This window comes from Colletes latitarsis, chromosome 11 (assembly GCF_051014445.1).
Source record: "Colletes latitarsis isolate SP2378_abdomen chromosome 11, iyColLati1, whole genome shotgun sequence".
NCBI lineage: Eukaryota > Metazoa > Arthropoda > Insecta > Hymenoptera > Colletidae > Colletes > Colletes latitarsis.
This window is the reverse complement of record NC_135144.1, coordinates 6,434,410-6,455,161: the sequence shown is the minus strand read 5'-3', so window position 1 is coordinate 6,455,161 and position 20,752 is coordinate 6,434,410. Positions and strand designations below refer to the sequence as shown.

At 30.4% G+C, this 20,752-nt stretch overlaps 4 protein-coding genes across 9 annotated transcripts; 2 read left to right on the top strand and 2 right to left on the bottom strand.

The window, feature by feature from the left end:
- Nucleotides 1-1,668: 1,668 nt before the first annotated feature.
- On the bottom strand, nt 1,669-6,973 carry LOC143347977 (uncharacterized). Its single transcript, XM_076777692.1, has 3 exons — nt 6,730-6,973; nt 6,482-6,565; nt 1,669-6,242 (listed from the first exon to the last, which is right to left on the bottom strand). Exons 1-3 carry the CDS (start codon nt 6,760-6,762, stop codon nt 6,042-6,044), a joined length of 318 nt encoding a protein of 105 aa, XP_076633807.1. The 5' UTR covers nt 6,763-6,973; the 3' UTR covers nt 1,669-6,041.
- Nucleotides 6,974-8,353: 1,380 nt separating this feature from the next.
- LOC143347567 (tRNA (guanosine(18)-2'-O)-methyltransferase TARBP1) lies at nt 8,354-14,266 on the top strand. 2 transcript variants are annotated; one of them, XM_076776834.1, is made up of 10 exons: nt 8,354-11,130; nt 11,428-11,657; nt 11,732-11,948; nt 12,052-12,204; nt 12,289-12,453; nt 12,636-12,824; nt 12,909-13,083; nt 13,367-13,695; nt 13,771-13,907; nt 13,966-14,266. In XM_076776834.1, the coding sequence occupies exons 1-10, from the start codon at nt 8,389-8,391 to the stop codon at nt 14,114-14,116; spliced, it is 4,488 nt and encodes a 1,495-aa protein (XP_076632949.1). In that variant the 5' UTR covers nt 8,354-8,388; the 3' UTR covers nt 14,117-14,266. The 2 variants fall into 2 exon arrangements, with proteins under 2 accessions (XP_076632949.1, XP_076632950.1); XM_076776835.1 differs by lacking the exons at nt 13,771-13,907; nt 13,966-14,266 and having other exon boundaries at nt 13,377-13,557.
- Nucleotides 14,106-15,154, bottom strand: LOC143347570 (ATP synthase F(0) complex subunit g, mitochondrial). Its single transcript, XM_076776838.1, has 2 exons — nt 14,994-15,154; nt 14,106-14,619 (listed from the first exon to the last, which is right to left on the bottom strand). The coding sequence occupies exons 1-2, from the start codon at nt 15,028-15,030 to the stop codon at nt 14,360-14,362; spliced, it is 297 nt and encodes a 98-aa protein (XP_076632953.1). The 5' UTR covers nt 15,031-15,154; the 3' UTR covers nt 14,106-14,359.
- Nucleotides 15,155-16,071: 917 nt separating this feature from the next.
- LOC143347568 (zinc finger protein 277) lies at nt 16,072-20,751 on the top strand. Of its 5 annotated transcripts, XR_013080621.1 has the most exons (11): nt 16,072-16,366; nt 16,459-16,681; nt 16,755-16,932; nt 17,037-17,239; nt 17,309-17,471; nt 17,547-17,759; nt 17,836-17,978; nt 18,053-18,154; nt 18,231-18,910; nt 20,010-20,101; nt 20,278-20,749. XR_013080621.1 is itself a non-coding variant. In XM_076776837.1 (9 exons), exons 1-9 carry the CDS (start codon nt 16,354-16,356, stop codon nt 18,241-18,243), a joined length of 1,218 nt encoding a protein of 405 aa, XP_076632952.1. In that variant the 5' UTR covers nt 16,072-16,353; the 3' UTR covers nt 18,244-20,751. The 5 variants fall into 5 exon arrangements, 2 of the variants coding, with proteins under 2 accessions (XP_076632952.1, XP_076632951.1); XR_013080620.1 differs by having other exon boundaries at nt 20,010-20,751; XR_013080619.1 differs by having other exon boundaries at nt 18,231-20,101; nt 20,278-20,751.
- The last annotated feature ends 1 nt before the right edge of the window (nt 20,752 follows it).

Genomic DNA, 20,752 nt, shown 5'->3' with positions numbered 1-20,752 from the left:
TCATTTTTGGTGAATACACATACCCCTGAAATCTTATCCACTTTCGAGAAAAAAAATTCGAGTATGTACTGAAATTTTTAGACAACATTAAAAAATTTCAAATCGTTCTGGAAAAATTATTTTCGGTTGCGGGGGTCAATTACAATTAGTTTTGATCATTAGACATACCCTCAAAATCCTACCCACTTTCGAGAGAAAAATTCGAGTATGCAGACAAATTTTTCGGTGCAATTAAAATATTTCAAATCATTCTGAAAAAATTATTTTCGGTTGCGGGGGTCAATTACAATTAGTTTTGGTCATTAGACATACCCTCGAAATCCTACCCACTTTCGAGAAAAAAATTCGTGTATGTAGACAAATTTTTCGGTGCAATTAAAATATTTCAAATCATTCTGGAAAAATTATTTTCGGTTGCAGGGGTCAATTACAATTAGTTTTGGTCATTAGACATACCCTCGAAATCCTACGCACTTTCTAGAAAAAAATTTAGTACGGACGGAACTTTAAACATTAATAACTTTTTAACGAAGCTTCCGTCAACAAATTAGTATTCTTGATTTTTGTTTTATTTTGGCCTCTGGAATCTCCCATTAAAATTTTTCCCAGGAGTGGCCGAACACCCTGTATATTCTTCAGCGTTTCACGAAAAGAAAAAAAACGATTTCTTCCAGCAAATCGAATCGCACGAGTTCTCCATCGTAGAATTATTACTTTCGTCGAGTGCCGAGAAACAATGCGCCCGCAGTTTTCCAGTTAACCAGACTGAGTGATTCAACCGGATGACCGGTTCAGGAGGTTCGCCACGATGAATCGCGATGGTACGTTCACAACCATAAACGCTGCCACTCGGCCAACACCCTCGGGCTAAAGACCGACCGATCGATTCCGCTCGCAAACCTCACTTTCCTCGGCTTCATGCATCCACTCTTGCATTTTCGTCTGCATCGTTTCCGGGTCAGTATAACACTTTGATCGCGAGCCTCAGAATATTCCACATTTTCCGTTCTACTACTTATTCGCGAGATCGGAGGAAAAATTTCATTTTCTGCATAGAATTTTGTTCACGAATACAATTTACAGATACAAATACTTTCCTACGCGTCACTTTTATACTATTTCAATCAAAAATAATAATTACTTCAAGGAAAGAATATTTTTATAAATTTATTAACACTAGAACTATCGAAGTGGTCGAAATTTCAGATTCGTAATGTCGAATAAAAATTGTAAAATTAATACTCGACTGAATTTTTGAAAATATACCGTAGTTTTTTATAAAAGAATAAATAAACATTTATTTTCATTGCGTTAGACATTTCTTCAGGTATCTATCATTTTAATTTCTCTGGTACAAATAAATACACCATAATTATCGGTAGTTCTAGTATTAATTGAAACATTTATACGTTATTAACGCGTTGACTTCCAATTTTTCATGTCTAGTTATAGTCTCGATATTTGTAGCGAAGAAAATAGAAATATTCGATAATTAAATGGTGTACCTGTTGTTTTATAGCATTCCCAATAACAATAGAGTTATTTACAATTTTACAAATATTAAGGTTTTTTCATTGTCAACGATTTTACAACATATAAATTTGTTAAATAACGCATTAATGTGATTTGAATATGCATTAAATAAAATTTTTTTTTAACGGAGAATCATTTTTATTTTTAACGATATGTTTTCAAATTCTAGTTTCTAATTTGTGTAAAATGCAAAAAATTGCGTTATTATTACAAATAGAACGAATGATCGGGGACAGAAAAAACTTCTCATTAGTGATTTGCTACAGAGTTAACAATTTATTACATAATAGTGTGATAAATATTTAAAAAGATACAATTTTCTTGTGTCGTAATTTTTGTATAATATACATCGAAGTATTTGAGCAATCGTGTATAATACAATGGTTAAACGGTTAATAAATTTTCAACACTCGGTTCGAACATTGTATTGCGTAATTCCAGTCTGAAAATTTTAATGAACGTGCTTTAAAAATATGAAAAAATCTGTTTACAAATTTTAGCAAGTAAACAACTGAAAATTAAAAAGAAAATATCATATTAATAATATAATTAATAATTCAGACTGGAATGAAAATTGAACAACGTAATAATCGATAAGTTATGCGTATTGTTTTATCTAAGCGTGCAACATGCATCAAAGTTTTATTTGTTAACAGTTGTAGAAACACGTAAATGTGCAAGGGCTTCGATTAAAAACAGCTCGTTGTACTCAAATTTAATTTTTCCGTGTACTTATAAATCACAATTGTAGAAATAATAAAGATTAGAAAACAGGTATTAGTTACAGATATTATCAAGGCAAAATCTGATTTACTTTTCTGTGACATATATTAAATATTGTCAAAATAAATATATTACTAATTTATGATTTATAATATAATAATTCTATTAACAGACTGAAGACTTATATTAAGAATGATAAAAAAATACTATATATCTAAAGGTAACGATGGTGTTACGTTTTTAATAAAAAAACTCCTTGCACAAGTGACAACATTTGTTTTAATTTTAAACACAAGATTAACGAGTACTTTTAGAAATATCACGCGTAAAAAGTGAAATAGACTTTCGAAAAATGTGAAAACGTGATATGTAGATTATACAGAAAAGCGGATGTTCAAAAATCTGTGTTCGACAAACTAAACGGTACATTATATTAATTGACCAATGTTTTTTTGGCACGTTTTGAATGTGTTCCAGACCATTTTTCTCTTGACTTATCTTCTACGTCTATTCTAAAAACAGTTTTAACGAGCACTAAACTGCCGATCATCTAATCACAGTCACGCATGTTTAAAAAGTAACATTTTATAAATTGTACAAACAACATGCCATTACATTTTTATAAATACTCGTTTGTTCACTATTCTTTAACGGGATGAACATACAAACTTGAAGTTCCAAATTCTTTTCAAGATCCAAATATCAACACATCCTATAGGAAAAGTCACCTTATTCCTTCAGTCTCCCCCTGCAGAATATGTACTTAAACAAATAAACCTATTCATCTTCGTAAAAAAGAAGTTTGCAGAGTTTGTATAGTTCAAGCACCACAAACTTTCAATGTTAAGATTTAACTTTGTTTAAGCATTGTTTCTAGTACTGTACTGTTTTAAATGAATACACATTTTGCACAGGAAGAAATTGAGTTTAATAGAGGAAGATGCATCGCTCTGCTTTTACACAATCTCAAAAAGTCGAATCATTGACTTTAATAACATGTTCATCTTCGTCAAAGTCTTCATATTTGCAATTAAAATAAAATTTACGTGGCTGTGACAGATATCGCTACAAAACATATACGTACATATGTATTAAATACAGTTTTGTATAGACCAGATCTAATTGCTTAGGTAAAGGCTAGAGGTTGGTTGATCTAAGAGTTTATTTATATTTTCAGTTAACACGCTTTGCGATAACGACTAAGTTTCTTTTGTTCGGTGCTAATGAGACGCACGGCTGGTTAACTGAAATATAAATTAGCTCTGATAAACGTACGAGTCACTGAGTATCACAAATATTTTCTTTTCTGAATTATTAGTATTGACTTAGAGGAGTTTCTTACAGAGTGGCTACGTTTAATAGGTAATCGATTTTTAAGTTGAAAGAGGATAGCTAACAGTTCCACAATTATGAAACTCAGTTACTGCATTTAAGAAAATGCCTCGCGAACGCACATATATTATTCTGTTCTTATTTAAGCGCTAAAAAAGAAATAAACAAGCGACGAATAGAAGAATAACGATAAGAAAAAATGTTCCACATAAATCTTGTATAAAAATTCTTTAAAGGAGATTTTGATTTTCGTTTCTTAAATATAAATCCTGCTTCGATTTCGAATTGAGAATTATTTTGTATCTGAATAGATGTTCTAAAACCAGCTCACAATAGAACCAAACATTTAATTTCACGCATGCTAATTCTGAATTACTTAAAAGGCAATGATTATTTCCTTCATCCTAAATGAATCGAATAAAAGCATTTTTCTTAAAACGCACATAGTTAATCGAATAATATTATTGGAAATACATTACTCTTTATATTATTAAACAACAGACTTGTGACTTACACGTATCATAATAGTGTGCACTTAACTTCAACATAGATCACGCAGCTCGTTGAACGCACACCTGTATCTTAAGGCAATATTATTCTCCATATCCTAATGTATGCACGCCCTTGGCTTTGCACATTTTTTCATCACCCTCATGTTGTAAAATACACTCGCCATATCTACTATGCTATACATGTACATACATACACTAAATGTAATCTACTTTAAACAAAATTTTACAAATCATAACGAATATAATTTCTGTACACATAAAACATTTTCTTTTTTAACATTACAATTCAAAAAATTAATTTTTTGATTACAAATAATTATTTTCAATTTTTACATGTTTAAGTATACATGATGCATTCAATGCAAGAAACATTAGAATCATTATTGAAGAGGAAATAGTATTGTACTAAAATAAAGTATTGTAACTACATACAGGGTGAGTATGGTGAATACTATTACATACTTGCTATGTAAAGAGAATGTCTTTGATGCAATTAAATGCTACTAGAAACACGCTTGTATTCTGTCTTTTTATCTAAAAGTAAAAGTATGTATTATTGAAATCTTTTCAATTAATTAGTATAATTTGTTTGCATAAAATATACAGTGAAAAAATTGCTAATAGATTATCAAAGACATTTGTAGAATAAAATTTAATTTAAATTTTGTTTGAAATATAGATATTATGCTGTCACCCAGTATATAAGTATTATACATATATATATGTTCAACTCTCAAATACTACAGTATGTAATAGATAGAAACAAATTATTATATTATATTTGGCATTATAATTATATATTTTATATAAATCGAGTCATAAAAACATATTTAAATACAAAAGGAAGTCTTAAAATAATTTTATCCAAAGTATCAAGAGACTTTCTATCAATTCAATAAAATACTACAAATTGTACAGGGATTATTTGAATATTAAAATTATTTTAAAATATGATAATTTCCTAATAAACTCTATAGAATATAATGATTCTAAATGATACATTTGGTATGAATACCTGATATCAATTAAAAATTGATGCATCAAAATATGTATAAAGTATCTTTGCATAAAATAAAAAGAACGTTTTTTAATCTTACTGGTTCTTCTATTCTGTGTGGACATACAAGCATATAGATTGGCCCCAATATCACACTCACAGAGGAAGTTAAATAAATTATTTGTCGACGATACCTGTTGATCCCATACTATTTAAAATAAGCAATAAGACCTACAAATAAATCACTATAGCAATAATAGATTGATCGTGGGAACAATATTTTTGCACGACTAATACCTATCAACTACTAGGTATAAAGATATCAAAATAATTTGGACAATTGCTTCAATATATTTTGCAACTTAATAATTTTCAGATGTATATGGCCATGTGTGAATGGTCACTGGAAGATATAGTAACATTAGCTGTCTTTAAATTGCAAGAAATCCTATAAGTTGCAAATGAATTTTATAACATTATATATTTTTTTTATCCGTTTTAAATAAATAGCTTGTTATAATTATTATTGTAGTAAGAAATAAATCAAAATATTGCATGTATCATAATTGCTTTGTGAAATTCTAATAAATAAATACTAATATAGTATGAATAAAATTATTACTAATATGCTATATGTACATAAGTATTAAATTCAAATAAACTTAAATTAAAAGTTAAATAGCTATTAATTTCATTAATAAAGCAACTTATTTCTTCTTTTACCAATAATAATGTCATATACTGTTGATTCTTCTATAGCAAAATAATACAAAAAATGAACCTGTTACGTAAGTGTAGTGAACTACTGTATTAATTATTGATATTATTGGAAATTTTCTTTAAAGCGTTACATACATTTTTAAAGATTTCAATAGAATTTATACAAGCAAATGAAATGAATTTGAAAAATTAGTAAAAAGAAAATATTATTAAATGTTCCAATCTTATTTTAATTGTGGATTTTTATGTTGTCCTACAATCTTATTACGTAGCAAATTAAAATGCCCAACAACTTGAGACAATTGTGCTTTAAGAGAATCTGAAAGTTGTTTTTGTAACTGTTGAACTTCCAATATTTCTCGATGAAGGTTTTCATAATCTTTTGTAACTTGATGAACAGACCGTAATAGACGAAGCACAGAGATCTGTTAAAAAGCACAAAACAAACAGCAACTTAAAAATGGCAATTTAAATGTTGATCTTAGTGACTGGCAAAAGAATCAGTTAAATTATACTTTCTTTTCGTTAACTTTATAATCAACAGTAGGAAACATAGTTATACCTACTGATTATGAATTCGTTTTTTTAAACTTATTCTAAAACACGAAGCACGAGAAAAATTTAAGTTGCGTTTCATTTCCGAACAGTTTAAACCAGAACATACCTCGCTGTCCGGATTTTCAAATTCTTTCTCAAAGGCGTCAATTTGCCACGCAATCATATCTAGTTTCCCGTCAGCCTTTTGAACCTGTCATGACAGAAGGTTTACAAAATCATCAAATAAATAATAGCAAGAGAATGACAATTTAACATTTGACATTTACAAGTTGATCAAATTCGAAATCTAATCGACGTAAAGTACGAATAACGTTTAAAATGTACATTTTAAAAATTATTAAGAAATACACTTACACTTTGTTCAAGATGCACAATAGCAGATTCCATATTAACTGTTACAAATAACTGGTTGTTTTATACGAAAAGACGTTATTAACAGGACGCTAGTGCAAAACCGACGATTACTTTACCACGCTAGAATCGATATGCGCTCTCGGGCACGTTTGAAAAGCGGTGGGTAGCGGTTGCAACTTGCAACTTCTATTTAAGAGTTACGACACATGGTGGCAGCATCTGCTACATATTAAAAGCGCAAGCGTCCGTATTCAATCGTAATTGAGGTACAATCGCACTCAAATTTTGCACTGAATAGATAAAAATGCATAAATGCTGCGTGCTCTTTTTATTAAGCGAAAAATTAGACTCTCATGGTTTTATTGTTTCTTGTTTCGCATGGCTAATATTAAAATCAGCTGTGACGCTAACAAGAACTAGAGTTAATCGAAGTGTATGTATTCGTGACACATATCATTTTTAATAAATCTTATTCCTTGCTATATCCTCTGTTCGTGGTTCATATACATGTCCACGTCACACGTCGATCCTGATTGTAATCACTTGTAATTATATTTAAAATAATTGATATGTGCTACAATCAGTTATAATTCCTATCATTCAGTTTGCTTGCGCTGCAGTTTTAGGCCGGAGGCACACGAGCGTCGAAGCGACGTGCGTTTCTATGTTCTTCCTTGTCTTGCAATTGAAAACAACGAAGACAGACAAGATCGGCGTTCCTATACTTTTCAATTGTAAGACAAAGAAGGGTATAAAAACGGACGTCTTTCGACGCTCATATGACCCTGGTCTTATTCTTTTTTGGATTGATAACGTCACATATGACACGAAAATGGTAAGAGAGCCAAAGATGCCAGATAGAAATGCTAATCTTCTTTACATTGGTACATAATATTCCACTATTTTTGTGAATTAAAAAAATAATTTTGCTATCACAAGTTGATTTATCTGACCAGAGATGCCAGACGGAGCCATCGGTGCACCAAGATTCCTCATTCCGCTTTCACACATTATCACGCGTGCATACGTGAGCTCGTGGAGTTTCGGAGAGTCGAAAAAGACAAATTGACACTTACCTTCTTTTTCGATTCTTCGAAACTGCCCGAAATAAGCACGGATGCACTTTGAACCGTCTCGTGAAAGTCGAGAAAGAAAGACTCACATTTACCTTTTTCATCTTCAGTAGCTGAAGTTCGACTACCCACTACTTCACAGACATTTTTACTTTTCGACCTATGTAGACATATATAAAGAATGTGCCAGAATGGAAAAAAAATTTTGAGATATTTTTTTATAGAAATACACATTGTAAGACTCCCTGATCATATTTTAGCTATTGCAAAAAAAGAACTTTTTTCACTATTTCTATGAATGAGCGTATATATATATATATTATTAATATGATTGAATATAAATAGCTGAACGAATTTCAATGAAACTTCACATTTAAGTTTTATGTTCTCATTTTAAAGTCACTATTTATAAAAAATGTTTTAAATTTTCAATTCTCAGAAAGACACGAGCCAAGGGCCGAGAGGGCTCCGTAGAAGGCTATGTAGCTCCCTCTGTCGAACCACGTGTACGAAAATTCATTAGACGATAAGTCTATTTTGTTATACTGTACTTAGTCTGTGACTTTACCCAGTGTGTTGCATTAAAATGGATTTACACGACCGGTATGTCCATATTCCGACAACAGATTTATCAATCTTGGAATTGTTAGAAACAGCATTTAAAGATAATCCATTTCCGTTATTACACCGTTTAATTCAACATTATGGAGCAGAGATAATAAAGAACAATTTAGATGTAACAAAGTTAGAAACATTCCGTATGCTACTATGTTATGAATATCAGCTTACATTTAATTCTCAAAATAAATGTGCAAGAATAGTTTCAAATAACTTATGTTTCAAAACAATAGAAAATGTTTTATTCTTGAAAAAACAACCACAAAATTCTACAGATTTACTAATTTTATACGATATTATATTGTTATATACAGTACTCTACTGCGACCTCAAATGTATTGAACAACATTTACTAAATTTTCAAAAATCCAATATTGATTTCTTCGCTAGTAATGAAAGTAGAATTTTTTATATGAAAATAATTGAATGTTTTTTAGAATCGTTACGATTAAGGCAATTTTTATACAATATAGAATCAAATTTACTGAAACACTTTAGTTTATTGTATTCGAAAGATATAATACTGTGGCTACAAATAAAAGAAAATAAAGAGTGGCGATCGTTTGCTTCAATTTTTCCGAAATTAATAAATACTTTTGGCCCTGATAATATTTTGCCATCTATATGGGACTTTGTTTTAAATAAATTTGAAGATTTAAAAGATTCACTTGATGCATTGAGTATAATAACAGATATTTGTTTTTCATTAAACTACAAAGAGGCAAATACTACGTATCACAATTTATGCTACTCAGAACGATTATGGTTATTAATAATAAACAGTTTAAAATGTCCTATACAACAATATCGTAAACAAGCATTATTTATAATGAAACGAATAACTGATTTTATGAGTGTTGTAGATAAAAATGTGCTAAAATTAGAGAAACCACCAATTGTTCCTTTTATTTGTAATCGATCAGATGAAACAGATGTATCAATAACCAATATCAAACAAAAATTTTTTTTGATATTAGAAGCATTAGAGGAGAAGCAGTATCATTTAATAATGCCAGCTTTGACACATGTAGCAACTTTAGTAAGAGGAAACAAAGAACACGTATCATGTAATGACTGTTTTAACAATTGTTGGCTACAACTACTTTTCGAAAGAATATTGAAACATGAAAATAATATTATAGTAAAGCAAGGAATATTATATGTTTGCGAATTACATACAATTATACATGATTATCAATTTTTGAAATTGTTTGTACATGTTTTAAATAACACATTTTTATATGAATGCAAATCTTATCAACAAGAACCGGAAATATTAAATGATATTATAACATTATTTATACGTGTCAAAGAAGAACAAATTGAATTCATTGATAAACTCCTTCAAATAATAAACAATGAAACATGGGCTCCTATACCAATATTTTATATGATGTTAATTTTAAGAATAGTTTCAAGTAAATCTTCAAATTATTGGGAAAATAATGAATTAACTACAGTTAAGTTCTTAGTACAGAAGAATTTAAATGCACATTCCCACATTTTAAGAATTGCATCACAAATTGAACTTTTGAACACGATTTCTCTTTCTTTGAAGAAAATAAATGATTTGAAAATTGTAATAGATGTATTATCAGAATTTCCTCCTGAAGAAGCTCTCATTAGAGGCTCGTATTCATGGAATATTATGACAGCATGGTTAAGTGATGTGCTAATAAAAACAGATGTTATCAATTTTGTAAAATTTATATGTGAAGAAAATTTGTATCACAATAAACAATCTAGAATTAGTCCAGCAAAGTTTGCTCTTATGATATGTATATTACATGATGCAAATTTAATATTACAATGTAAAATGTGCCCTGTAGAAGGCATATTAAATAAGTGGCTATCATCACTCAATGAAATTGATACAAGACCTTATGCAAATATGGCACATATCTTTTATATCATAGAAGTTATGTCACATTTACTTAATTTAAATGCAACAAACATGAATAAAAGTCTCGTGCAATTATTGTCTTTATATATTAACGATACCTTACAATTTTTACTTAAAAATAATAAAAGTATACCATACAAATTCAATTATGAAGAAGTAAAGAAACATTTGACTGTAATTGTCTCATTTCTTAGTAATGGAAATCTAATACTGCCACAAAAAGAAATTTTAAATTATATTGAAAAGTTTAGAAACGAAAGTATAACTATTCTCGAAAATATAAAACAATATTCAAATGTACACTATATGTATGCATTATACATTTTACATTATACTCAAAGTATTTTGAATATAAATCCTGTATCATTTTACATACAACCTTTATTAAATATTTCTTATATTCGTATACGTGATAATGACCAAGATCAAATACATTCTAAAGGAAAAATCGCATCAGATTGTTATTTACTACTTGCAAAACTTACAAATCAATTTTTATCAAAAGTAGAAATAGAATCATGGCTACAAAAAACTGATTGGTTCAAAAATATATTGGATCTTTACGAGGTAGGAGGGAATGAAATTGTACCAGAAATAGCACTGATATTAAAGACGATTGTTGAAAAGGGAGGGATAAATGATCCACAAAATAAATTAAATGTAGAATCTATTTTTACTATATGTTGGAGATCTACATTATTAAGTACAAAGAATAAGATATACTTTATGGCAATGAAAAATCTTATAAGAGTCATTATAAACAACAACTTTTTGGTACTCCCTGATGCTATAAACTTTGTAAATCATGTAAGATGATAAAATATTATCCGAATATTAGGTACCTAAAAAGTTCGTATGGTTTTCGTAGCTTAGAAACTGCGGTATATTTTAATATCAGTTTAATCACTTCAATCATAGTCAACATGTAACCTTGTAGCAAACATTTTACACGTTATTTTTGGGTCTTTATTAAAAAAGCAGTAAAACGTAATAAAATATCCGATCACCATGTGCCAAAGTGATAGCATGGGAAAAACTACACAAACTTTCTGGGGTATCTAATACTAATAATTTTAATATATTAATCATTTTATCATATTTTAGTTTCTTGATCAGTTAATTGAAGAAAGTAACAATACACCAAAATTAAAAAAAATTTTATTAAATGAAATGAAATTGTTAAATATATGTAATTTAAGAAATTTACAAGAATCATTGTTATTATGTCTCCTTCATGGACATGTATTCAGAAGAGATGAACAAGTAGAAAATCAAACATATTTATACATTACAAAATATTATAAAAATTATTATCCGCAACATATATCGATAATGTGAGTATTTTCATATTATTTTATATTATTCTAAGTACCATTGTACTATTAATTTTTTTTATTTGATTAAACAGAGATCATGATAATTATACTAGTATCAGAGTACTTTCTGTAGTACTACTACACGAGATAATAAGTGCAGACATAGAATATACATCAACATTTCTTCCAATTGTTTTACAGAAGTTAGAAAAATATAAAAATAAAAGATATTTCAATCATTCATACATACATAAGATAAAGCATCGAATTATGCAAATCTTATTAATATTACAGCCAACTTTGAATAAGGTAATAAAATACTGTATAATTAAGGAAATAATAAGTAAACAAACATATTATACAGGGAGTACTAAAATTAATATTATTCTATATTAAGAAATTCTTTCTGTAGACAGACACTGCTACATTGCAAGAACTTCTCTGTAGTTTCATGCTCTTGGAAAGTAATCAACACAGTGTGCGATTAATGCAAGAATGGATACTAATACAAATTTTTGTAAAATATAGTGAATTTCATTATAAATTATGGGAATTTTTTGAAGAGGTATTTAAACAAATTTTAACAATTTATCATATAAATTGATTATATCTTATCTATATGAAATTAACTAATAAACTATCCATGTAGATGATCGTAACACGTCCAGGATGTGTCAGTTCAGTAGCATGTATAGTGTATCACATTTCAAAGCTACTTCCTAATAACTCTCAAAGTAATTTTATTTCAACAGGAATAAAATACATTGCACGTTGTTGTTTAGGACAGCAGTATAATATGCGTCTTTATAGCCAGGTAAACTGTGCAGTAAGATATATAAAAGTTTGTTAATTCAAAAATAAAGTCAAATAGAACATATATTTATATAAACTTTATAAACTTTTTTCATTGTTTTGCGTTTTCCATGTACTACTGAAGTGGGTTTCATGTTTTATGAAACTGTTCAATTAACGCATTAATATTTACACTTAATGTAGGTTATTTTTGTAAAATTATATGAAATATTAGAAAAGTTAAACTGTGATCGTATCGTATGGGAGTACAAAGGATTATACAATACTGTGATCGAAAGTTTAAAAGATGGAAATTTAATGAAAAACTCTAGCAAAATTCAAGATGACTTTTATCTTTCTGTTTTTCATCCAATGCAAGACTACAGTCTACAGGTAATATTATTAAAATTTATATCTTAAACTATTGAAACGTAAGAACTATGGGATACAAATAGTAAGTAATTTTTGCATATATAGACACTATATTTTGAACTTCCTCGATTGATGGATATGGATCAAAGCGAATGGATTGATCCAGATCTCTTTAGAATTCTAAACTTTAAAGAAACTCGTAATCATCCTCTTCGATTATATAATTTAAACACATTGTTATCAGAAACTGAAACATCCTCGTATTTAACGAAATCCACAGGTATTTTGATAAATATGTTGATCAATGTTCAGAGTGATCCACAAGGTGTGATACTGAAAAGATTTCGTTTTTGAGAATACTAAAAAAATAATAAAATATAAAATGTATTTGATTAGTGAATTTTAACGTGAATGGAGAAAAATATTGTTTTCTATGTTTTTAATTTATTTCTGCAAATAGAATTATTCTAAATTATATATCACGCATTGTGAAACACACTGTATCTGTATATTACCAACAATTACCGAATATTAAACTCTACTTTAAAATATAACTAATGCAGACTCATCTAGGAAATATTCTGAAATACATCTCCAAGAACTAAGTGATATTCAGAAGAAAATTAATCCTTCAATGTCTATGACTTTGTCACATAATGTCATTTTTCCAACAATTCGAGAATTCATTTCTCAGAAAACAATATTATCAGACGAAGGCGGAATTATAGTTGTAGCATGCCTCGTTGATCGTATTCCAAATTTGGGAGGACTTGCTCGTACTTGTGAAATTTTCAATGTTAAAGAATTAGTTCTTGCTAATTTAAATCAAATTAAGGACAGAGAATTTCAAAATCTTAGTGTATCAGCTGAAAATTGGATAACTATTACAGAGGTATTTTGTGCATGATGTTTTACAACAAAATATGAAAATTATATTTTATAAGCGAAAAACTTACAAATATTTTAGATAAAACCTCATCAATTAAGTGAATATCTGTTACAAAAGAAAGATATGGGATGGTGGTTAGTAGGTGTGGAACAAACAGCTAATAGCACAAATTTACTAAATATGAAATTTAAAAAACAGACAATTCTTGTTTTAGGGTAAGTAATTAAACCAATTCAATGATTCTCTGTATTGTTATATAAATACTATTTTCAGAAATGAAAAAGATGGAATTCCTGCCAATTTGATACCTTTGTTTGATACTTGTATAGAAATACCACAAGTTGGTGTGATTCGTTCACTAAATGTTCATGTCAGTGGTGCCATATGTATATGGCAATATGCAAAACAACATACATTAACATAATCATATTTATGAATTCATGTAAATAGTTATAATTAATCTTCTATTTTTATATATTGTGTAATATATTAGTAGAGACAAACAAAAATGGTGTAAAATGAAGATAATTGATATGAGAAAACGATTTAATCAAATGGTATTAAAATATATTTATAAAACCTAAATTTTTTGTATGTGTATTATATTTATGAGAATGTCTAATTTATACAGAAATTATATCTATGTGAATTGTAGTACAACACATTCTTAAGCCTTATATCCTACGAGATGTCGTTTTCCAATACATTCACCAACAAAGAACCAACACCAGACTTCAATGGTTACTAAAGTATTCAGCCAAGCTTCACGTACTGTAAGATTACGATATCCTCCAGTTTTGGCAGAGTTGACCAGCTGATTGATACCACTTCGAATGGCAGGAATGTCGCTAATTTTTGGTGGAACCAATTCTACTTTTGCATAATACTGCATACAGGAAAGTAAAGGCTTTGCTGCCACTACAGCAGCTGCAATATATATACAATCATAAATAATAATCGATATTATTCATTTAAATTAATTACATAAATAATTAAATACATCAGTAATAAAAGTAATCAGTATATTAATGCTATATAACCTTTAAAATACTAAAAAGAAGTATATTTTACAAAAGAAATGTATATGACTTATTTATTTAAATCTTATAAAAAATGCTATTAACGTGCAAATTATGATTTGTATTTAAAGAAATAATTAATTTTCTAATCGCATGAAGTAAGTATTGATGTTATATAATAATTAGTTGTAAGTAAATTATGATCAATTTAATATCTACAAAAGTAATACTGATAATGGTTTACAATTTATTAATAAAATGCTTAAAAAATTATATACATACACTTGCACAATTTCATAGTTTTCATAATTACTGCCATTTTTTACGTTTAAAGGCAATCTGGTCAAATAGAACTTACGCGAAACACGAGTAACTCAGAGACCTCAGAGTTACTAACTCTCAGGACTTTAGTAAGGTCTTTTGCAGCGCCATGAATAAGCTGTTATGGAACTAAATATCGATGTAGAGTGTAACGTTCGCGTAGCGTACGTCCCCCCACTCTGGTCCCTTGTTCCTATATCACGTATAGTTAGTTACCAGATAGCAAGTAGCTAGATTATGGAAATCGCTCTTAAACATCACTAAATATTATATTTAAGTTGGTTCGAGAATTGACCGTTGTATCCATCGGTAATTTTATGTTCGGACGTTAATTATTATATTTAATGTGTTAATCAATTATCAATTATTCATTGTTAGTAAAAGTTAGTTAATTAATGTAATAGAGTGTAAGCACGCGTAGGATTAAGAAATATAAAATTTAAAATAGAGTCCTTCAATGTTCTTTTATTCAGTGGGTTATTGAGCGTCGAAGCCCGTCCACAACATTTAAAAGAATATTCAAGGACCACGGAATATCCTACTATTCTACCGGGCTACTGAGCATCGAAGCCCGCCTGGGAAAATAGTAGCGAATCATCGTATTTGTCAAATTTAAATGCCTAAGACAATCCGTCGCTCCAGTCGTCGCCAACTAATTCGCCGTCTCGCGCTCTTTTTTAAATCCGCCGCTAACCCGCAACGTCACCTTACCGCAGAAGTCGCAACGCCGCCCCCAGAGGAAAGTCAAACCAAGTAAGTATAGGGAAATCCTTTTTGATCAATGCCAACAGAATCCCGATGTAACAAGAACAATAGGGGGTAGGAGTAGAGTATGCGTGACGGGAAATTTGAATTCTATATCAATTCTTTCCATACTTTCATGCATTATTTAATATAATCGTTACATCTATGTGTAAAATCAGACTCTCGCGGTTTTACTGTTTCTCGTTCAGCATAGCTCGTGTCAGAGTCGACTAAATGTTTGTCCATAGTCCAATCTGTCCAATAGGAAATTCTTATTTTGACAGATAGAATGAAAACACGTGATTGCATAATTCTCTGAGAGAATTAAGTTTTGATCGATAACATGCGATGATGTTATTGATCTTTTTGTGTTTGATAAACACGTACTTATAAAAAATATATCTGTTAAACAAAGTCAATAAAAAAATAAATGCAATTTCTATTTGAACTATGTAGATAACTTTGTATTATAAAAGATTTTCGATAACTAACCTATTTACGTATGTAACTTGAGAACTTAAATCAAAGTTTATAAATTAATGAGCATAATTTATTTGGCTTCAAAATTGCAGTAGTTATGAATCTCAGAGGTACATATTTATTTTAGTTTTAATTATTTTTATGACGAATAGCTGTGTAAAATAATAAATTTGTAAATAGTTTGTGTAACTTTATATTGCAGAAAAACATAAAGATTTATTGTATCCTGACGATGTTTGTAAGCAAGACCATACCACACTTAAATCTCAATTTATTGGGTTAGACGATAAACCTTATGCCACAAAATGTCTTTTATGCGATATAAAGTTTGTTCTTCCTGAAAATGAAAAATGTTTTTTAACTCATTTGTTTGAACAACATCGACTTATAATAGGAGACGTTAGTAAAATTGCTAGTTTAAAAAGGTATAAATTCTTTTCATATAGATATTTATTTTGAGTTTTATTTGTTAGAACTTTATGACTTAATTTATTTTAGCTATATACATTACTGGAGTTTTAAGTTTAAAGAAGAGCCATTAACTAAATATTGTACAACAATGTTGATGGACTGTACACCCGATGGAAAACCAAGTAAAAATGAATCATATTTTTTCCTTTCTGATTGCATTTCGGAGGATAAAACATTGAGAGACGAAATACATCAAGCTAAATTGGTATTAAAAATTTATAATTGACGAGTTACATGAGTTTTCACATGATTTTGCACAATGCCATGTAAGATTTTATAAAAAATAATTAGACAGTGTATCTTTTTAAGGAATGGGCTCTAACAGAACAATCCAGAGAAAGGACAGATACTAATTTTAAACGTGGTTGCATTTTTTGTCGAATGGAATTTTCAGGATTACGCATTACATATGTAAAACATTTGGCACAAAAACATAATTTATACTTAGGAAAACCAGACAATTTGGTATTCATAGATGAATTTTTAGATAAGATTCAGAACACTATAGAAAAGTAAGGTGTTAGAAACATTCATAAAACAATTACGCATTACATTGGTATATTCTAGGTACTTTTTTTCAGTTTGGTATGCATATATTGCGAAAAATTATTTAAAGATAGAACAGCATTGAAAGAGCACATGCGTAAGAAACTGCACAAACGTATAAATCCTAATAATAAGGCATACGATAAATTTTATATAAATAATTATTTAGAACCTGGAAAAACATGGAGGCATAAACAGGTATTTTATTGATCAAAATTTTTAGTAACAGTCTATTACATATAAGTATTTTTATGTAATTTCTAATACATTTAGACTAATTCAAGAGAAAATGATGCAATAGAGGATCAAAATAGCGAAAACGAAGATGAAGAAACATGGTCTGACTGGAATGATGAAGATATTGGTATAACATGTTTATTCTGCAATTGTAAGAATAAACATTTTCATCTTATTTGTACGCATATGGAAACAGATCACGATTTTGATTTTATTAATGCTTCAAGAAATTTAACATTCTATCAAAAAGTGAGATTTAATACATTTGATAAACAGAGTAGTAAAATACTTAAATTCAAATTGTTAAACCATAATTTTAACATAGGTGAAAGTGGTAAACTATATAAGAAGGCAAATTCATTTACAACGTTGTGTTTTCTGTGAAACAAAAGTAGAGAATGTTTTGGAGCACATGGAGCAACAAAATCATTTTAAAGTACCTATGCAAAAGATTTGGGATCAACCAGAGTTAGTATCGTATACAGTGTGAAATTTTAATCTATTGAATTAATTTAAGTTTATTTATCAATATACAATTTCAGATATTATTTTCCTATGTGTGAAAATGATTCCTTCTTATACAATTTGGATATAAGTGATAGTAGCGATGAAGAAAATGATATTGAAAGTACTACAGAAGCAATGTATGAAATATGCATGAAATATAATAGATATCTCCTAAGCATGATAAAATATAATATCAAACTTATTTGTTTTCAGGATGAATTTATAAGCAAGATGATTACAATTATTAACCACGACAATATATTTACAGTCAAGAAAAATGTATTCAAATTTCTATCATAATAAATTATTACAATATGCATGTACTAGGGGATAAGAAAACCTCACGCTCGCCCTAAATGGTCGCTATTAGCGAAGAGGACGTAATATTTGAAAATATGAAGAGAGGAATGTGTACCTGTCGCGTCCCTAGATCGCGACTATTTTTCTCTAGATCGCGTGAAGACGGAAACAAAAGGCGGGAAGTGCAACGCATACACGACAGATAACAGATAACATAACGTTTATTTCTACAAACACAACTATGCCTAACGAGTAACGATAACATCAATTAAACGTGCAATAAATAACGAACAAACGAGTAACAATAACGATAACAGATAGCAGAAAACAGTAAAATGCAGAGGTTACGACCATGACGAAGCGGGCGATGATTTCGTGACACATGGCGAACTCGGAATAAATTTACCGAGGTTTTTGCGTAGCAACTAAGTCCGCTACGAATAAAAACCGATCGATTAACAATTGCGATACTACCGAACGCGACTACTGTTTTCAACTGTTCGCTCCATCGCAAGCGCAAAAAGAGGGCGCGGTCGCAGCTCCTGCTTCCGGCTCCGCGGCCGCGACGGTGTCGCCTCATACTTCCTCCAATAGTGCGGTCAGATTTCATTTTAGAGTCTACGTACACACGAGGTATACGGGTAAACCTTTCACCCAATATATTTTTTCAACCCATTTTTCATTACCATTTTCTTGTCACTCGCAACGTTACCAAAAAATTTAGAAATAAACACAAGAGGAAGTGAGAAAGAAAATGAAATTACAGAAATTTTAGTACTTTTTAACGGAATGAAAGTTGTGCGGTCCAGAATTAAGCATCAATCGATTAATTTCATTGGAATAATCAATCGATTAAGATTATTTAAAGATTTCAAGATTATTAAAATACGTAAGAATGTACCTCATTGATAAGTACACCGCAAATCCTCTATTTTTAATTTTACATTGTAATACATCATTTATTTAGAAAATAATTCGGCATAACGTATTTGCGACTCGAATCAGTGTTATCAGATCGCACACACGGGGCTCCAGGAATTCCTCATTCCACTTCTGCACACTATGCTCAATCGTGTGTATACATATACGTGAGTTCGTGAGCTCGGTATATGAGACCCGTTGGGGGCTTAATACATTACAGTTCTTTATACTTGAGAACTGACCTGACCCTGTAAATTTTATTCTTCACCATGTGCAGGCTTACAGTGCGTCAAGTGCCATTGTGAAGGCAGGGCAATTTAGAAACGGAAAAGCAAAAAACAATGCATGATAAAGCGCAACGATGCTTGATGTCGCGCAAACAGAGAAAAATCGTAATAGTATCGCACGACTGTACATTATGATTCTGGTTTCAAAAAAATTTCATGATTTCATGACTGATTTCATTTTGATTTCGTTTCAACTAATTTTAGGCCTTCTAGCAAAGTAGACGAAAAAATAGACATTCTTCCTGAATTTTTTACGAAAAAAACCATGAGATTTTTCAATACAAATGTTTCACTCATTTTGTTATTTATCTTTTAAAGATACACATAAATTTTTTTAATATAGAATAATAATAAAAAATGGGCCGGAAAAATACATTAAGTAAAAGGTCTACTCGTATACCTCGTCTGTAGTGGTGATTAGAAGCATTTAGATATCGATAGGTAAAACATTGAGAATGGCTGAGTTCATCTCATTTCTTTGTAGAGCGTACAGACACATATCTACATATGGAGCTGTATAGCCAAAGATGCCAGAAAGGCACCGAAGGTGCTCTCTCACACCATGTCAGATCACGCGTAAGTGAGCTCGTGGAGTTTCGGAAACCCGACAAAGACAAAATGACGCATGCCCTCTTTCTCGATTCTCCGAAGTTGCCTGAAGTAATTTCGGACCGCCTCGTGGGAGTCGAAAGAGAAAGGCTCACATTTGCCTTCACGCTCTTAACAACTGAAATCCGACCTCCCGTCAACAGGTCTCCATTGGCCTCCGCTGACCGCTACTGACCACTCCTGGAATTTCTGACAACGTATAACGATTACTACTGACTTCTGCCTGCCTCCGCTGGACTCTGCTGACCGCTACTGACCACTCCTGATACTTCTGACAACGTATAACGATTACAACTTGCTACTGCTTGCCCCTGCTGGACTCTGCTTGCCACTGGTAGCCTCTGCTGACCACAGCTGATCACCCCTGATGCTTTCGACAACGTATAACGATTACTACTTGTTACTGCTTGCCCCTGCTGGACTCTACTTGTCTCTGCATGCCTCTGCTGGCCTCCGTTGGCCTCTGCTGACCGCTGCTGACCACTGTTGACCACCGCTTATATTTCTGGTAACGTACAACGATTACTACTGACTACTGCCAGCCTCTACTGACCTCTGCCAGCATCTCCCGACCTAAGCTGGCCTCTGCCAACATCTCCCGACGCCAGCTGACCATCG

What these genes read in the sequence shown, in the direction of transcription:
- LOC143347568 (XM_076776836.1), top strand. An exon ending in ATTCAGAACACTATAGAAAA is followed by an intron (nt 17,240 to 17,308) that starts GTAAGGTGTTAG and finishes ACTTTTTTTCAG; the next exon opens with TTTGGTATGCATATATTGCG. An exon ending in AAGATTTGGGATCAACCAGA is followed by an intron (nt 17,979 to 18,052) that starts GTTAGTATCGTA and finishes ATACAATTTCAG; the next exon opens with ATATTATTTTCCTATGTGTG.
- LOC143347977 (XM_076777692.1), bottom strand. Translation starts at nt 6,762, where the DNA reads ATGGAATCTGCTATTGTGCATCTTGAACAAAGT. An exon ending in TTGTGCATCTTGAACAAAGT is followed by an intron (nt 6,566 to 6,729) that starts GTAAGTGTATTT and finishes CTGTCATGACAG; the next exon opens with GTTCAAAAGGCTGACGGGAA. An exon ending in TTGAAAATCCGGACAGCGAG is followed by an intron (nt 6,243 to 6,481) that starts GTATGTTCTGGT and finishes GCTTTTTAACAG; the next exon opens with ATCTCTGTGCTTCGTCTATT.
- LOC143347567 (XM_076776834.1), top strand. Translation starts at nt 8,389, where the DNA reads ATGGATTTACACGACCGGTATGTCCATATTCCGACAACAGATTTATCA. An exon ending in TATGGGAATTTTTTGAAGAG is followed by an intron (nt 12,205 to 12,288) that starts GTATTTAAACAA and finishes CTATCCATGTAG; the next exon opens with ATGATCGTAACACGTCCAGG. An exon ending in TGCAAGACTACAGTCTACAG is followed by an intron (nt 12,825 to 12,908) that starts GTAATATTATTA and finishes TTGCATATATAG; the next exon opens with ACACTATATTTTGAACTTCC.
- LOC143347570 (XM_076776838.1), bottom strand. Translation starts at nt 15,030, where the DNA reads ATGGCAGTAATTATGAAAACTATGAAATTGTGCAAGT. An exon ending in AACTATGAAATTGTGCAAGT is followed by an intron (nt 14,620 to 14,993) that starts GTATGTATATAA and finishes TATATATTGCAG; the next exon opens with CTGCTGTAGTGGCAGCAAAG.